This window comes from Magnolia sinica, chromosome 15 (genome assembly GCF_029962835.1).
Source record: "Magnolia sinica isolate HGM2019 chromosome 15, MsV1, whole genome shotgun sequence".
Lineage (NCBI taxonomy): Eukaryota > Viridiplantae > Streptophyta > Magnoliopsida > Magnoliales > Magnoliaceae > Magnolia > Magnolia sinica.
In genome coordinates this window covers 69,896,085-69,914,119 of record NC_080587.1, presented here as the reverse complement: position 1 = coordinate 69,914,119, position 18,035 = coordinate 69,896,085, and the positions used below count along the sequence as shown (strand labels likewise).

Here is an 18,035-nt window from a genome sequence, read left to right as displayed (position 1 = left end):
GCAACTGTTGGGATTCATTACCACTGTTTCTTGGGGTGTGGTCCACCTGAGATTTTTGATCCGTGGTGTCTTCGCGCTAGTGCCCCAAAGTGATTTGGAAATTTTGATGGATAGCATGGGTTAAACACATACATCATAGTGGGGCCCACATTGCACCGTATGCAATCTGCGTCTAAGTTAAAAGGTAGGCATTAGTTGACAATAAAATGATTAATGAAAACTTAATTGAAAATAGGACTAAGATGTAAATATCATATGCATGATGTATGATTTTGTAAAATTCCAATAAAGTACCTCCTTCCAAAAGAAAAAAAAAACAAAAAACAGATGGGCTCTTCTTCCATCTTTCTCCGCCCAGCTCTCACCCCCTCCTCTGCTTGCAAGCACTTCTGCTCCCTCAAAACCCTAATCATGGAAACAGATGGCGTGAATCCCAACGCAAAGGAAATAGGATTCCTCAGCAGGAGGCCGTACACCCCTCCACCATGGGCTGCTTCCAAGCTCAGCCCCATCCCTTCCCATATCTTCTCCCTCGGACACGTAATTTTCTCTCCCCTTCCCTTTTTATTTCTCTGTCGCGATAAAATCTTCCCCCTTTTTTCCCAGTAAAGTGGAAGTGACCGAACTGCAATTCGATTTGATAGTGCAACCAAACGCGGCCTAAATGGCAAAATATTGAAATTTGGTCCGGTTTTTGTTTTGAACTTAGCTGTTTGTTTGGTTATGCTTACGTGTTTATCTAGTAAACCTTATGGGTCAGTTAGATCCTTGTAAAATCCTTAGCTGTGAAGGGGCTATAGGTAAACTTACCTTTTTCTTTTACAGGAAAGCCATGTTTCAGATTACATGTAAAAATCTTTACAACTGAAAAGATATTATACATAGTAGAACACAATGGTTGATGCACACTCATGATGTGTGGGGCCCACCATGATGTGTAAAGTGGATCCAATCTGTCCATCATGTGTGTCCCTTGATGCTCTCCTATGGCTCTGAAAAAACAGCCTGATTGATTATTAGATGGGCCACATGAGAGGGCACATTTGGGATGGGACACCCACCATTAAAAGTCTTCCAGATTGTTTGTGGGGACAATTGTGATGGATGCAGGAAATCCAATCTGTCCAGCGTGTGTACTTTGATGTTTTCCTAAGCCCCAATAAAAGTCGAGCCCTTTTTATGTGATTTGCAGATTTTGGCATGATATATTGCCGTAGGCTCTATTTGGTGTGAATACCTACTTCTACATTGTAGATACTTTACATGTTAGCCAAACACATATCTATGTATCCGTATATACTTTACCACTTAAAAGCCAAACAGAATAACATGTAAACAGTTTACACCTAAAACTCTTTTCAGGTGCAAGGTGTTTACAACTTAAAACTTTACAAGCATCCAAACGACCTTTTATGCAGTTTCTCTTTGAAATTTGATATTTGCACCCACACTTGCTGATAGAGTCGCCCTCTTCTTGCCTAATGTGGGCGTATCTAATGAAAATGCATCCTTTTTTTCTTTTTTTTTTTGCTTCTTCTTTTATTTCTTAATTTGGACTTTTTTTGGGGGGGGGGGGGGGTGGGTCGGGTAGAGTATGGTTGATCATCTGCACACACATGTATGCGTCAATTGCTGATTGTCCAAATCGTGGATATTGGTATGAATGGGGCATGGCCCCGAATCACACTGACCAGGTGATCATCACAATCTTATTGCGGACCAATTAATCAGGACAGATAAATAGAAATGATTAGTGGCCCAAACTTGAAGGTGCAAAATTTCATGGTCAGGATCATTTATTTGGTCTTTTGGGATTTGTCTCATTTGCATTGGGCCCCTCAATTTGGTAGTTTGGATTGATCCACGTGCGTGCCATGTGATCAATCCGTCCATTTCCTAAATACCGAACAAACTAACTACATAAAGAATGAGGGCAACCAACACAAAAAAGGCTAGTATGTAACACATTTACCATCATGGGAGGTGTAGTACCCACCCACACCTGATAGTTTTTTGAAGCATTTTTAGCCAAAAAAATCTACTACTGCTTTGGCTTCATGATACATATGCTCCACCATACTCCCGTAGAGTATGATATAATGCCTTCCATCTTTTATTTATTTATTGGCTTTTCAGGCAGTATGTTCTAATACACAGCCTGCATCTTTGCACAACATGCACAAGATTTGATGGGGACATCTCGTGTACATGCATGCCCCCCTACGCACGTACGCAAGGAGGAGGAGAGTCCCACCATTGATCTGGATCGATGACGACGTCTAGGGAGGGCCTCCTAGTTAGAGGACTGTGTTTTGGTTCCTTAGAGTAGACCCGATCGTCATGTGGATCCCACCATTGGATCTCATGATCGTGGCCCACTACTCTAGATGATCTAGTACTTTGAGTTTTGCTTAGTATTGTTGTTAGGAATATCATGGACAGTTTAGATTGCTTTAATTAGTTGTTATTTTTGTTACTTCATCTCTAAGTAATAGGTTGCGCACATGGTGCGACTTTTGGGGTATAAGTTTTTCTTATAAATAGGCAACCCCTTGTAGGTTTTTTTTTCCATTGAATATTATGAATAAAATTTTGCGTTTTCCTGCTTCTCTAATTCTCTGAGTCGTGGAAATCCAATTCGGTGCTAAACCTTCCCTTCTTCGAAGGGCTAACTACCGTGGTGCAAAGCCACACCCATCTCAAATCACCCCTGTCTCCTACCCTCAATATTTATCATCTCCCACAACCATCCCATCTCCAAATCCATCCCTTTTTGCAGCTAATCCTTCCTCTATAGTAGATTTGTAGAATCAGGCCCTGCAGGAGGGCTGAAACTTCGGCGGAGCAACGTGTAAAAACCAGACATCCGATTATCTCGAAATTTGGCGTGAAGGTGGACCTCCCCTTGTCGACCAGACCTAAGTTGGCCAATTTCAGATTCGTAGGCCCCACACACGTGCGGCCAGGATCCCACTCACATGCGTCTGGGTGCAGCCGCTATCCACACGTGTGGATCACCTCGGGTTCGTTTATTTCCTCTATTTCACTCCTTTATCACCCTATTTCCCTAACCCTAACCCTACATTATCTTAAATCCCAACTCCCAAGTTCTATTCCCTTTTTACAACCCTAGGGTTTCCCGAATTGAAATATGTGAATCCCTTGAATTGGGAAAATAATCCTTTGCATGTGTGGATGAATCTACTCTCCTTTGATTATTTTTTGGTCTATAATTTTAATTGATCCAGCCCTTGCATGTGTAGACTTGGACCCTTGTAGATCCCCCTTGTTGAATGCTTGACTTTATGTGGGATGTGGAATTTTTTGTGATTGTTTCTAAATTAGTATGCACATGGCTCTATGATCCACACCACTTGTCTACTATGCCCAACTGTGGATGGTCAATGCTCAAAAATTTTTCGCAGTAAGACAATCTCAACCTTTCAATTTGTGTGCTACAAATAGATAGTTAAGAAGAGAAATAAAGCAACGGTCCATATTCAACTGAAAGGAGTCCCAATATTGGAGGCATTTTCTAATCCGGGAGATTTTATGAAATGGTCCATCCACGGTAGAACGCAAGGTGCAAAACAGACCAATGATCTGGTTTAGTGAACCATGGGGCCCACTTGTTGGACACGAAAACCGGCATGCGCTGTGCAAAGACGAAGATCTCATATCATATAATTCTTTGTTTTTTAAAAAAGGGTATATCATATAATTCTTCATTCTTCACAGTTTGCATAAACCAGAAATTGAAAAATAAGCATGCACTTGAAATGGGCAGTATACAAGATTATTCTGCATTAATTTGGCAGCCTTTGCATATTGCTTGCCGCATCATATGTATTATGTCGTGTTCCTTCGGTACATACCATAAGCTCCACTCTTTCATCTGCTGAAGCTAGGATCCAGCAGAACTTGACCAGATTTGATGCATTGTGAGAATGACACCTATCTCATTGAGCAATGAGGTGACCACATTTAGGGCGTATTTGGATGCAAAATCAAATTGAATTGCAATTACTAGTTCAATGAGATGGAAACAACCAGACTGTCATTTCCTTAGAAATCATACTTTCGAAATGGACTTGGACAAATGCAATTTCAATTTGATGGTTGCTTCCTTTTTTTTTTTTAAAAAAAAAAATATTTTTAAATTTTTTTAAGAGAATAAAATTTATTAGAAGCACACAAAACTCGCGAAAAGATACAACCCAACACTACACCTCAAAAAATAGAGGATAAATTAGTAGATTTAACTGCCTTAGCATAAGAAGCTCAACACAAGACATTACATTTAACTTCCCTAATGACCTCTTGAAGTGATGAGCTCTTGTTTTGGAAACACTGCCTATTACGATCCCCCAATATGGACCACAAAATCGCTAGAATAAGCAATCTCCATATAGCTTTCCCAACTTTCCCCACCCCTCCTCCATGCCAGGCTCATAAAAGATCTACAACCAACTTTGACATCATCTGAGCAATATGAAAAGCATCCAGTAAGTGGTCTCACACCTTTCGAGCAAATGTGCAGTGAGTGAAGAGGTGATCAATCGACTATTCCTCTTCCATACACATCAACTAGATGTTGGGAAGAACAAAGGGATCTTCTTTGTAAATTATCAATATTTAACACTCTCGTTTTTCCCTCTAATCAAACGAATGCCGCCACCTTAGGAGGAGCTCCATAAAACCACTTATGGAGCAGATATAAATGAATGCAAGGCGATCCATGGATCATACTATAGAAAGAACAAACAGAAAAGCGGCCTGAACTATGACCTTGCCAAATCATCAAGTCCTCTTCTTAAACCGAGGGAATCACATTCTTCAAAAGATTCAGCATCTTCGTCAGCTCCATAAATCTCCTCATCTGTCATTTCCCTATTGTAAGGAGGAGATCACCTCACTTAACCACCGCATATCGAATAACATTCGTCCACAAAAATAAACCTATCTAAAGCAATGCGAATGACTTTGGGGAAAGCTTCTTGAAGTGCTTCATCTCTCCAACATACATGCACCCAAAAGCGAACCCGAGTCCTGACCCCCAAAGAAAAAGGAGATCCCTCTGCTAAATAAATACTCAACCGAAGCCACTATTTTCCAAGACTAGACTGGCGGTGTAGAGATGAGCTCTTCACACCTCATTTGCCCTTCGACACCTTGTATTTACTAGCAATAATCTCCCTCCAAAGTCTTCTCTCTTCAGAACTATATCTCCATAACCACTTCCCAAGAAGCACCATGTTCATAGTTCCCAAATCCTTTATACCTACTATGCCTTAAGATACTAGCTTACAAACATCTTTTCACCTAAGGAGATGAAACTTCCTTTTCTCCTCCACCCCTTGCCACAAGAAATCGCTTCTCAACTTTTCCAGTCTATCTAGCATTGATTTAGGGCATTTGAATAATGACATAAACTACACTGGTATATTAGAAAAGACTGCTTTAATAAGGGTTAAGCGGCCTCCCAAAGATAGATAATGATGCTTCTAACTTGAGAACTTCATCTCGATAATCTTATCCCAAAGGTACCTAGCCGGCTTCCCAATGCATAGAGACAAACCTACATACGTTGAAGGAAAGGCCCCCTTTTCTACATCTGAAATCGGCGGGCAACTATGAAAGCTTCTCAACCATACACTTGGACTCTTAAGCATTCCACTCTCTGGCAATGTTGATGCTTAGCCTAGAAAGGCAGAAACTGCATCAAAGCAAAATGATTTTCTGAAGATTATCAACCAAGCCCGAGCCCGCCTCCGCATCGAAAACAAAAGTGTAGCCTATGCATATTGCCCCTCATCCGATGTCCTATTACCATTTACTACCAAACTGCTTATTCTATTTCTCCAGGCCCTTGCGCTAGCTATATTATGAAAGAAATGCATACTCTTATCCCCTTCATTTCTGCAGTAGATACAACACAACAACCTCATATGTATCATTTTGCTCGAGTGGTGTGTATGAGTCTTTTCTATTCTTTTGCAGTGGTTTGGATTCTTTGACATTAATGTGATTTAGTATACAAAAAAATGCACTTATCTCTTCTTGACATTTTGCTTTTGCATCTGAGATTCTGAAATTGCCTCATGTTATTACTTTTATGAAGGCCTTACTTTGCAGTTGCAGTTCAAAACCCATACTACTCTTCGTGTATAATTATGGCTAGGTCATGTTTGGATGAACTATTGATTTGCATTACAATAACTAGTTCAATTAAATGGAGATTACAAAATTGTAATTGCCTCTCTTAGTTTGAAGTTTGAACATTGGAGGAGTAGACTCCAAATTGTTGTTGCTTTTCATGGTAATACCAAATTGCTGTAACCGTTCATGGGTCAATGTCTGATTTGTTTTATTGAGAAAAATCTTTTGATTTGTTCAGCTTCCCACTCCAATTCACAAATGGAATCTTCCGGGTTTGCCGAAAGATACTGAGGTATACATAAAGGTAATCACCCATAAGCAATTCGGAGCTTTATTTAGTTTTCGATATTGTCACCTTCCAATCGTGCTACTAGAAATGCATTTTCTTCTTTTGGAAGTTTTGATACCATTTTTTGTGAAAATGACATTATGTTTTGCCCTCATATATTTGTACACTGACAGAAAATCTTCGAACTATATAGCGTGATGATCTTTCAGGAATGCAACTGAGTGGTAACAAAGTCAGGAAGCTGGAATTCTTGATGGCAGATGCAATAGCACATGATGCAGACTGTATTATAACAATAGGAGGAATTCAGAGCAACCACTGCCGTGCAACAGCTGTGGCTGCAAAGTATTTGAACCTTGACTGTTATCTGATACTACGCACATCCAAGGTCTCTTGTTTTTCTCTTGGCACCTTGTTTTGTTATTAGAGAAATTATATGATCCTTGACCTGAGGATATGCATAGTTTCCTCATGTGCTTAGTATACATGAGCCCATGGTTTTGGGCTCCAGCAGTTGATCTGATGTACTACACTCTTGATGGAGCATGCTCCAAAAATCTCCTAGATTTGAGGGTCCTAATCATCTCATCTTTTGCCTTCTTTTCAGTTGAATTTGGACCACAGCCATATTTCTTTTCTTAACCATCTATTTAGCAGGGTATCAATTGAAAGCTTTGGATTTTCTCATCGAGGAGATTGTTAGGGCAAGGACCATCCACTTTGTCCCATCAAATCAATGGTCTGGAATCTGGATCACCTAATTTTGGGCTGATGATCATATAATCCCTGCCTCGTTATTCTTTAATCTCCAAATTTGCGATAAATCTACCCAGATATTTACTTCTATGTGATGCAGGTTCTAGTGGACAAAGATCCTGGTTTGACAGGAAATCTCCTTGTTGAGCGGCTTGTAGGAGCGCACGTTGAACTTGTCTCAAAAGAAGAATATTCAAAAATTGGGAGCATGGTTTGTCCTGTCCCACCCAAACCATTCATCCTCTGTAGCTATCTATTTTTGCTACATTTATACTCATTTTCAGGGTCTTCCTATCTGCCAATACTCATTGCCTTGATTCTTTTATTTTCTTCCAAGACTTATTGCACTATTTTTCATTTATTTTAACTGTATGTGGTTTAAAGAATAGAGAGTTTCGTATAAATTGCCTACTTTTTCTGAACTTGTGAGAATTTGTTTCTGTTTTTATTTACATTTTGGAAAACAGCATTCTTTCATTCTCTAGTTAAGATGATTTCCAAGAGTATCTATATTTATTTTCAGGTTATTATTAAATAAAGATAGACACATTCCAATTTTCTTTTTACGATGATTTTGTACTGCTTAATTAGATATCTCGTTTATTGCAGTGAATAAGTATTGTTTCACAAAAATAAGAGCTTCAACTACCAGGTTTTGTAGCTTCATGTATTCAGTATTCATAAGAAAAAGGTATCAGAGCTTCATCTTATTGATAAATGAGAGAAACAAATCACGAGTATTCTGTGATGCTTTGTTGGCAGAATTTTCCCATTTGTTTCATATGACAGGATTCAATGAAAATGCATCCTCATGTGATAGCCTGAAAAGAGAAAAGGAAAAGGAGGTATTAGAGGAGAAAATTTATTTCTTGGAAATCTATTTCCAAAGCTACATTGGAGGAGAAACCTGCATTCTGGCTCTTGATGGGAAGTTGTCAGAGGACTACATGTTTTATCAGCTTAAAGGGAGTCCCTTGTTGGGAATTTTGGAGTATCTTCTTATTTGTTGACAGAAATTTGGTCAATGCACTTGCTGTTCTTTTATGATACCATAACATTATCATAACAATTGTATATTAAATGTGTACAAATATCCTTTTTAACTAATGAAATGAAACTCGATCTTTTTCTTGGAAAACCTGGAACTCAATCTTTCTCCATCTCAGTTTCACAACTTTCACAGAGGTCTTTTTTTTTTTTGTTAGCGTCTTCAGGTTTATTCATGGTTATAAACTCAAATGCAATGTCAACTAGATCATGGAGAATTTGTTTGCACCTTCGGCTCTTCATTTATCCTCATTAATCATAGGATCTTCCGACCATTTCATCTACCATTATGAGAATTGATTTCCTTCAATCAACATCAATTTCATAACTATGCACATAAGGAGCACCCAAAAAATTTATTATGTGATTAGAGAGCTTCTATTGTTTTGCCTCTCTGCCAACAATGTTACTTTTTTGGATGCAAGTAACATTAATAAAAAGAAGTATTAGCCAGAGCTAATTACCTCATATTTATGTTGTTTACCAACTTCCTCATTGCTGATATTACTAGAAATTCCTTTATTTTCTGTTGCATAGTTTGATAGTTGCATAATCTTTTTATATTTATTTTTTGGACCTCAGGCTCTTGGCAACTTGCTAAAAGAGAGGCTACTAAATGAGGGGAGAAGACCATATGTCATTCCTGTTGGCGGATCAAACTCACTAGGGACCTGGTGAGATTGGGATGTCTTAATCTTCTTTTGAGTAGTTTTTACTTGTTTTACCTACAGGAGCTTAATGCAGATTTGATCTGCTCGTTTTTGTTCATGTCAAAGGTTTTTGGTGTTTTACCATGTTGAGCTTCGGACTGGCGTATGCAATCCACTTTCACTGATGTGTTCTCTTGGGCTTAGGGTCCTGAGCCTCATCAAACATACAGTTCAATGCCATTGTGGGGCCCATGATTTGGTGACCTAGAACATTGGTCCTGATGGGCCCCACCATGGATGTGGGATGCCTCAAAAATATCACAGGTTGGAAGAGATCCTAACCCTTTGATCAGTGGCCTAAAACTAGGTGGTTAAGAAACAAATACATCAACTGTCTACATTCAATGGTAAAGAAGCCAAGTATTGAAGGGTTAGAACCTCCTAATCTGGGAGGTTTTTGGGGCATAACAGTCCGCAGTGGGGCCCATCAGACCTATGTTCTGGAACACTGAATAATTGGCCCAACATGTATGGAATCCCAGCCATCAGCAAATGTACATTTGATGAGGCTAAGGACCATATAATTTCTCTGAGCTTATGTTGGTGGATGTCTTGTACTCTGATGGAGATGATATCTGGAATTTCATCTCCTATCTGTTTTGGTGTTCGTGGATGTTAACTATAATCTAATCTTCTATCAATTACTTTGATGTTCTATCTTTAGCATTCCAGTCTCTTTTTTGTTCTTTGCTTTGTTTTGTTTTGTTTTTGTTTTGTTTTTGTTTTGTTTTTTCTTTTTCTTTTTTCTTTTTTTGTTTTGTTTTTAATTTAATAACTCAAGTCAATTCTGCAACAGGTGAAACTAATGATCACTAATCTTATTTTCATTGCTACTTCAAAATTTTGGCTTGTATATTGAACTTCTACCATAACAACAACAACAACAACAACGACAATAATAAAATCATGTTGAACTTCTATTCAAAATATGCCACCGATTTTTTTATGCTGTTAGAACATTTTCATTTTCCATACTTCCATGCTGTTATCTTAATTTCTTGTTTTTATATTTGCTAGAGCAAATGGTGAAATAGATAGAGAATGGTATAGGGAGACACTGCTCTTTCTGTCTTTTTTTCATGCATCTGGATCTTACTGGCCCTGCAGAGTGGGGTTTACTCGCAGATGAACAAAACAGATGATGGCATATGGGTGGTCCTGCTGTATAAGGTGTACCTTGGTTTTTAAGGGTTTTAAAGTTATGTTCTGGGTTTGGTTTTGCTCTGCTGTATTAATCCAAGTGGATTCTTTTAATCGGATAGGATGGAGCAGAACTCCTGGTGCAGAAGCAAAGCTTCTTCCTTCTCTCTGTCTGCCACACTTTTACTAGATTTTTCTTTTACTTTCACTCGATTTGAGCAGATACACTTAAGGAAGAGATCAGAGGCTGATTGTTTTGGCTGGCCTTTAAGTTGTGAGGTCTAAAATTTATTTAATGACACCTTTGAATTTCCACAGCAGTACTGTATGCACTATGCATGCACCATAGTATGTGAATATGCTTTCATGTCTGAAAATAAATCTATTTGCATGTTCATATGTACATCTCCAGCGCTGTTTGGTAGGTAGTTTAACTGAAGTGTTTGTCTGCTCTTCTGTTCGGTAGCATTGATGATGTTGAATTTGGTTGTATTCTCCTTGATCATCACACATTATGTCTGTCTCAGCATTCCTATAGTCAGCTAGGAGTATGCTTTTATCTTATTCTTAAATAGGGTGTATGCTTGGTTCATCCATTCTCTGTACAGCACGTAGGTTATATAACAATTCTTGCTTCCCTTTTCATTGTTTATTTCTCAGGGGCTACGTTGAAGCAATTAGGGAGATAGAGCAGCAACTTCAGAATGGGTTTGGTGAAAGTCAATTTGATGACATTGTTGTAGCTTGTGGCAGGTCATACTCTTCTCTAGCAAACCACAGCTAACACATGACAGTCCTCTTAACTCATATACTAATACAACTATGTTGTGTATTATTCAGCTGGACCTTCAAAGTGATAGTTATATTGTATATGAATTACCTTTTAAAAAAAAATAAATTAAAAGCAGTGTAGTATATGAATCACGTATCAGCATGGCTACAACACTTCTGTATTGTGTAATGGGCAATCTCTTGTGATAGTAATAGATGCTTCCTGAATTTCAGGTTTTTACAAAATTGCATAGCTCTAAGCCTGTAACAATTCCAGACCACATACCTTTGTTTCTCAGTAACATAGCATTGCAAGTTATTGCTGTAACTTGGGAATTGTCTCATGTTTCAGTGTAAGAAATGTTTAGTAAAGTCAAAATGTTGTCACGTCCTTATGAAATATTGATACTGATATGATGACATATTTATGTTGGTGAGTGCTGAGTGTTGGTTCAGAATTGGAAAGCAAAGCAATTCTCTTAGATTCACTATTCACTTTCTGAAATCAGTTCCTCTCTCATGTATTTTGCTTATTCATGATTTACCACAGGTGGCTAATATTTTTCAATTTTATTAGTTTTTGGAAGCTTCAATTTTCTAAGGATATATTAGAAATTCTCAGTTCCTGAGTGAGATATCTTCTGTACCTTCCAGTGGATATCTTGTAATTTGGAGGGGGAAATGTGGAAGAATGGAAGCCATTACTGCAAGTGCTGTTTTCCACCTACGCCAAATGCATGCCAGACTTTGTTGGCACTTGGCTCCAAGTAGAAGCTGGTCAACATCATCTAAGCCTTATACCAACTAATTGGGGTTGGCTACATACATTGCCATTCCACTCTATCAAGGGCCATAACTTCAGTCAGACCATGGGCCATCTATTCTTTTCTTACTACCTCCACTCACATCCTTTTGGGCCTTCCCCTTGCCCTTTTTGAGCCTTCAACTTGTACGCACTCACTCCTAACCGGCGCAGTTCTTGATATCCGTTGCACATGACCAAACCATCTAAGTGTACTTTCCCTCATCTTGTTACCTATTTGTGCGACTACTAAATTCCCTCGAATGCATCCATTTCCAATTCTATCCTTGTCTTGCCGCTCATCCATCTCAACATCCTCATTTCAGCTACACATCCTATGGACATCTTGTTCCTAAATTGCCCAACATTACGTCCTTTAAAGCATGGCCGTCTTAGAGCCGTCCTTTAACATTTCCCTTTCAGTTTGAGTGGTACATGGCGATCACATAAAACTCCAGAGGCACATCTCCACTTCTTCCACCCCTGCTTAAATTCTATGGGCAACGTCCTTATCAATCTCTCCACTCTCATGAATTATCAAGATATCGAAAGTGGTCATTTTGGGAAACTTCTTGGTCAGCAATTTTTACTATTTCCTCATTCCCACTCCTATTGTTACCAACATTCCTCATTCCCACCACCTAATTTGCATCTCCAAATACCACCAATGAGCTTAGATGGAGAGAACGAAGGATTAATTTGAGAAAAAGCTGAAGCTGACCATTGTTTAAGGGAAGGGATGGAGATTTTGAAGAGAGGATATCGGGAAAGAAATTAATGGAACAAGATATATTTAGGGGAGATGAAAAGGAAAGTTTTTTTTTCTTTACTTTTAATGAAAAATTGAGATTTTGAAGGAGTAAAGGATTTGGGAAGAAGAAATCAATGGAAGACGACCCTTTTTTCTATGTGGAGGAAAAGAAAGAAGATGAAAACAAACCGAGGGAATGAGATGAGCACATCACGTGATTGGAGATCAGTAAATTTTGAATGCTAGAGTTGGAGGGATTTGATCAGTGGGCTACTTGAATTACGAGGAAAGTTGGATAATAGGTCTTGCTCTAATACCTTGAAAAAACTAGAAAGTATAGGAATCAAGGTATTCTATAACAGTAATGGTGGCTGTAACAGCTACTACCGTTACTGTTATGATATGGGCTGTAATGGCCGTTACAGAAAAATTGGCCCATAACGGGGCTGAATCAGATTTTTTCAAAAAAAAAAAGAAAAAGAAAAAGAAAAGGCTGTACGGGGCTGTTACGGGCCTTTTTTTTTTTCTTGTAATGGCCATTACGGCCGCTTCGGTCTTGTAGCGCACAACAGTTGCCACCGTTACCATTATGTACTGGCTGTTACGGCCGTTATGCAACCATGTTGGCATACCATGATAGGAATCGTTTCTCTATTAAATGAATGCAATGAATGCAAAGGTATGTTATTTATAGGCTTGTGAGATTCTAGAAGTATTCTCAAGCTTATCTAGCAAGATCCTAGAGATCTTCTCAAAGCTATCTAAATATGATCTACATATATTACAAGAATTCCCTCATAGTACATAGAAATTACAAAGAATGCTTCGTGCAAACTACAAAAAATTTCAACATGCCCCACTCTTTCTTAACATGGTGATTGTTGTTCTTGCATCTAGAGTATCAGCTCCCCTTCCAAAGAATAGACAACTTTATTCCACCATTGTAATTACTTGAATCTAAGAAGTGTGACTTGTCAATGTCATATATACACTTTTTTTGCATCTTTTGCCAATATAGTTATCCAGTTTGTATGGGAAAAGGTACAATGAGGTTGAGCTCATGGGAGCTTCTCATGAGGTCAAGCTCTGATGGGCCCCACCATGATGTGTGTTGGACATCCAAACTGTGAATCAGATGCACCTCTCCCATGATGGGCCATGGGCCTAAAAATCAGGCCAATCCATGATTTAGGTGGGCCACACCACAGGGAACAATGTAGAGTGGATGAGCACCCATTAAAACCTTCATGATTGTTTATAGGGCCCTCTGAGATGTGGTTCAGGCATATGGTCCACCAATTGTGTGTGTCCCAGTTGGATGAGGGGTTGCACCAAGTTTCAGGCCATTCCAAGCTGAGGTGGGGCCCACCAAGTGATTTTAGATCTTTTAGGCATGATTTCATGCAGTTCCAGATGGTGTTGGCCACCTGGGTTCCAGACCTGACTGATTTTGGGACATCCCATAACCTAGGGAGATCCACGAGATGTATGACGTGGATGTCCAGCACACATCATGGGGAGGCCCATAGAGCTCGACCCCATGGAAGCTCCCATGAGCTTAACTTCATAGTACCATTTTCCTGTATGTTTATTCCATCTTGCATATTTTTTCTTGTAGTATTTTCTTCTAATTGTTATATAGCAACTATGTTGAGTACTAGAGTGTAGTGGCTGCCTAAACTTTTCCCATTCCTCAATTTCTAGTGGTGGGACTATTGCTGGTCTGGCATTGGGGTCAAGGTTAAGCAAGTTAAAGGCAAAAGTATGTCATTTCCTTTTCTGATGTTGTTCCTTGTCTTCACTAATTGAGCAAGTGATTTCTTTAACTAGTGCTCGCTGCTGCAGGTTCATGCATTCTCTGTTTGTGACGATCCTGATTACTTTTATGACTATGTTCAAGGCCTAATAGATGGACTTCAAGCGGGTCTTGACTCGCATGAAATCGTCGACATTCAAGATGTGAGCAGTTTCTTACATAAACAAAAGATTGCTGGATTGTTTTACATATGTCATTAATTAGTTTCCCATGTTTGTGTCCATTATTGTAGGAAATCTATGATCCCCAGCTTGGGGATTTGTGTGGTACCCTTGGGTCCTGAGTTCCTGCAAGCAGTGCCCATAGTTCCATGGTTGATGTTGTTCATCTAACGGGTCCACAGTGAATCAAACATGCCCAATAATGTCGAGATGGGAATATCCTACACATCCAATCTTTGGCCTTTTCCTGTTGGATGTCGACCATTGCTCTCTTGTTACCTTAATTGTCTATTTGTAGGTGAAAGTTTCAAGTAGAAAAAAAGTTGTCTATTTGTGGGTCTGATTTAGGGTGTTAAGATTGTCAAGACTTTTGGGGACAGTCCATCAATGTTGGTGACTGTCAGATTTAACAGTTTATCTTCTAGACGTGGGTCCCACTTGCAACTCAGACTGAGGATCATGTAACTCCTCTTAGTATAGTTGGGTATATACTGTTAAATTCCTTTTTGAGAATGGAAAGGTAAGATCTCGAGAATTCCTAAATCTACAGAGTTTGGAAACAGCAATCTTATTATTTATGGGAAGTAAAACTAGAACTGTCATAATTGATCAAGTCCACTGTGATGAGCTGCACAATATCATTGATCTTTTCTTTTAGTTTTAGTAGTGATCATGCATATAGTTGCATGAAGTGGGAAAAGAAGCGGGAACAGGTTTGAGTGCGGTAGCTGGGAAGCGTCTGTTTCAAAATCAAAGTATAAATGCTTAGGAAGCAGGTGCAAGGATCCAAAGTGCAATTCAAAGCAGGAGCGGCACCTACTTAGAAGGATCCTGCGATTCATGCATACATGGATTAGAGTTGTGTTTCATAGGCTAAGGGCATTATGTTATGGATCATGATGCCATTTTCCAGTAAAAATGTCCGTTATCTTTTGTTGGCTGGATGCATTTCCATTTTTCTGTTTTTCCCATTTTCCATTTCATAGGGCCATTGCCATGATAATAGCGGTATGACCAGTCTGCTGTTATGAGGTCATAGCAACATTTTTAAACCTTGGGTGCAGCAATGGCACCATGGTGATCTTCTTAGAAAATGCACCCATCTTTGTTTCCTTGCTGATACGGGACTAGAACTAACTGGTAATTTTTATGTCTCATAGGCTAAGGGCCTAGGCTATGCAATGAACACTGCCGAGGAGCTTAAATTTGTTAAAGAAATAGCTACATCAACTGGTGTTGTTCTTGACCCTGTTTACAGGTATGACACGATCATATTCTGTATCAAAATTTCCATTTCTGTTCTTGTTTTGTTTTGTTTTGTTTTTTTTGTTTTGGTGGTTTGTGGGGGCAGAATCTCTTTTGCTGGGATCTGGGTACAGTGTCGAATGTGACATGGATTTTTCAGAGTTTGACATGCAAACCAACCTCCGACACTACTAGTTTGCATGCACGATTTTGATTTGTTTTTGGGGAATGATCCTACACTACTAGTTTGCATGCACCATATTGCTCTGCAAACTGGTTATATGGAAACATGGACGGTCAATTCATCAATTTGGACCAACTATTTTGTTCAACACTCTTCATGGGCCCACTGCAGTTCCCAGACAATCCTAACCATCTGATTAATAGCTTGAGAAATGAATGGTCCAGAAAAATTATGACAAACAGGTCCAATTGTGAAATTTGATCGTCTGTTCGATAGGCCCACCTTATATTTCTTGTGTGCCTCAAGGACCACTTTGATCCATCAACCGCAACCTTCTAATCAATGTCTTTGAAAGTGAATGGACATAACAAAAAGGGTCCTCGTTTGGATGGTTAGGAACATCCATTTAGTATGGTTTCAGCACGGTGGTCAATTAGAAGTAGGCTAGATACTCCGTGTGTCTGATACAACTCATTCGCACTATATCAGGGTGCAAACTAGTTATGGAGATCATTCCTCTCCCTTTTTACATCTATAAATGTAATAGGGAGCAAATGAGTTGAGGCGTAGGATTTTCGATAACCTATGGGAGGTTTCTTTGATTTCCATGTCATTGAAGTTGACAGCCACAGAAAACAATGGCTTTTGAGGCATTGCGTTTTTGATGGCCGCCTATGGGATGGTTTCTTTGATTCCATCCATGCCTCTGAAGTTGGGCAGCATGAGGGATTTGAGACCTTTGAGTTTTTGATGACCCACTTGGAATGGTTTATTTGATTTGTCTTTTAATTGGGTTGTTGCATTCTTGCAGTGGAAAGGCTGCCCGTGGAATGTTGGAAGACATGGCTGAGAATCCAACGAAGTGGCAAGGAAGAAAAGTTCTCTTTATACACACAGGCGGTCTCCTTGGGCTGTTTGACAAAACTGATCAAATGGGCACAATGGTGGGGAACTGGCGTCGGATGGACATCCACGAATCTGTTCCAAGGAAGGATGGTGTTGGAAAGATGTTCTAGAAAAGCACCCCAACATGTTCCATTTTTAGCAATAAAATCATCGGGTTGTAGCAAGAGTTCTCAAGAAAAAAAATAGTAATTACCTGTTTTCAGTTACAGGGTGCTCTTTGTTTGCGAAGAACTGTACATGAGCGCATCTGTATTGTAAAATTTCTCTTGTATAGGAATTAGATGGTGAGGATAACTGTTGTCAGATGCCTTTAATCGGGCATATTTGTGCTGCTCGACCGGTCGAGTGAGCCGCTTGACTCAAAGTCCAGCGTGCTATTATTTTTGGTGTCTGGGCCGCTCGACCAGTTAAGGGGATGGCTCGACCAGTCGAAGGGGTCCCTCGACCAGTCGAGGTTACGCAGATCCTGTCCTGACTGTGTAAATTTGAGGCGGTTTTTGGACTTTTCCAAAGGAGGTGTGTAAGTGGAGTTTCCTAAACTATAAATAGGGGTCCCTAGGACTATTCTAAAGCTTCCTAAAGGTATTCTAAAGGGTTCTAGGATTATCAAAGGGTATAGCAAGGGTGAGATTTAAGATTGTTCGAATCGGGTAAGTCCTTTCTCTTTGTAATTTATGCTTTCATAGTGGATTTCTGTCGCTTTGTGTCGTGGTTTTTTTCCCGCAAGGGTTTTCCATGTTAAATCTTTGTGTTCTCTTGTGTGTGCTTGGTGCCATTGGATTGCTATCTTAGATCTAGATCTGTGTGATTCCGCAGCACAAATCCCCAACAAGTGGTATCAGAGCAATCGTTGGGGCACAGATCTGAATCTGAGGGATTAGTAATAATGGCAAGCACTGGGTATGATATTGAGAAGTACTTAGGGAAAAATAATTTTGAGTTATGGAAGATCAAGATGATCAGTTCTTTAATCAAGCAAGGCGAAGATGATGCTCTTGAGGAGCGAAAGTCTACTATGACTGATGATGAATGGAATACTCTTGATAAGAATGCTTTATCATCGATCCGTTTGTGTCTCACGGATGAGGTTCTCTACAATGTCATGAGAGAGAAAACTGCGGCTAAGTTATGGGCGAAATTAGAGGATGTCTATGCGAAAAAATCCTCTGAAAATTGCATACACTTGAAGCGGCAGTGGTATAACTTCAAGATGGTAGAGGGTGGAGATCTGGAGGCTCACATCAACAACTTTAATAAATTGGTTTGCAAATTACTGGATATGAAGTAAGTGATAAAAG

The 18,035-nt window shown here is 39.4% G+C and overlaps 1 protein-coding gene across 2 annotated transcripts; it reads left to right on the top strand.

Moving 5' to 3' along the window:
* The first annotated feature begins 303 nt into the window (after nt 1-303).
* Nucleotides 304-17,037, top strand: LOC131227966 (putative D-cysteine desulfhydrase 1, mitochondrial). Of its 2 annotated transcripts, XM_058223780.1 has the most exons (10): nt 305-540; nt 6,398-6,463; nt 6,642-6,836; nt 7,305-7,415; nt 8,834-8,925; nt 10,762-10,854; nt 14,130-14,187; nt 14,271-14,384; nt 15,563-15,660; nt 16,643-17,037. In XM_058223780.1, the coding sequence occupies exons 1-10, from the start codon at nt 328-330 to the stop codon at nt 16,845-16,847; spliced, it is 1,245 nt and encodes a 414-aa protein (XP_058079763.1). In that variant the 5' UTR covers nt 305-327; the 3' UTR covers nt 16,848-17,037. The 2 variants fall into 2 exon arrangements, with proteins under 2 accessions (XP_058079764.1, XP_058079763.1); XM_058223781.1 differs by lacking the exon at nt 7,305-7,415 and having other exon boundaries at nt 304-540.
* The last annotated feature ends 998 nt before the right edge of the window (nt 17,038-18,035 follow it).

Excerpts from the sequence above, each read along its gene's own strand:
- LOC131227966 (XM_058223780.1), top strand. The coding sequence starts at position 328 with ATGGGCTCTTCTTCCATCTTTCTCCGCCCAGCTCTCACCCCCTCCTCT. Across the intron at positions 541-6,397 it reads ATATCTTCTCCCTCGGACAC|CTTCCCACTCCAATTCACAA; the intron begins GTAATTTTCTCT and ends TGATTTGTTCAG. Across the intron at positions 10,855-14,129 it reads ATTGTTGTAGCTTGTGGCAG|TGGTGGGACTATTGCTGGTC; the intron begins GTCATACTCTTC and ends CTCAATTTCTAG.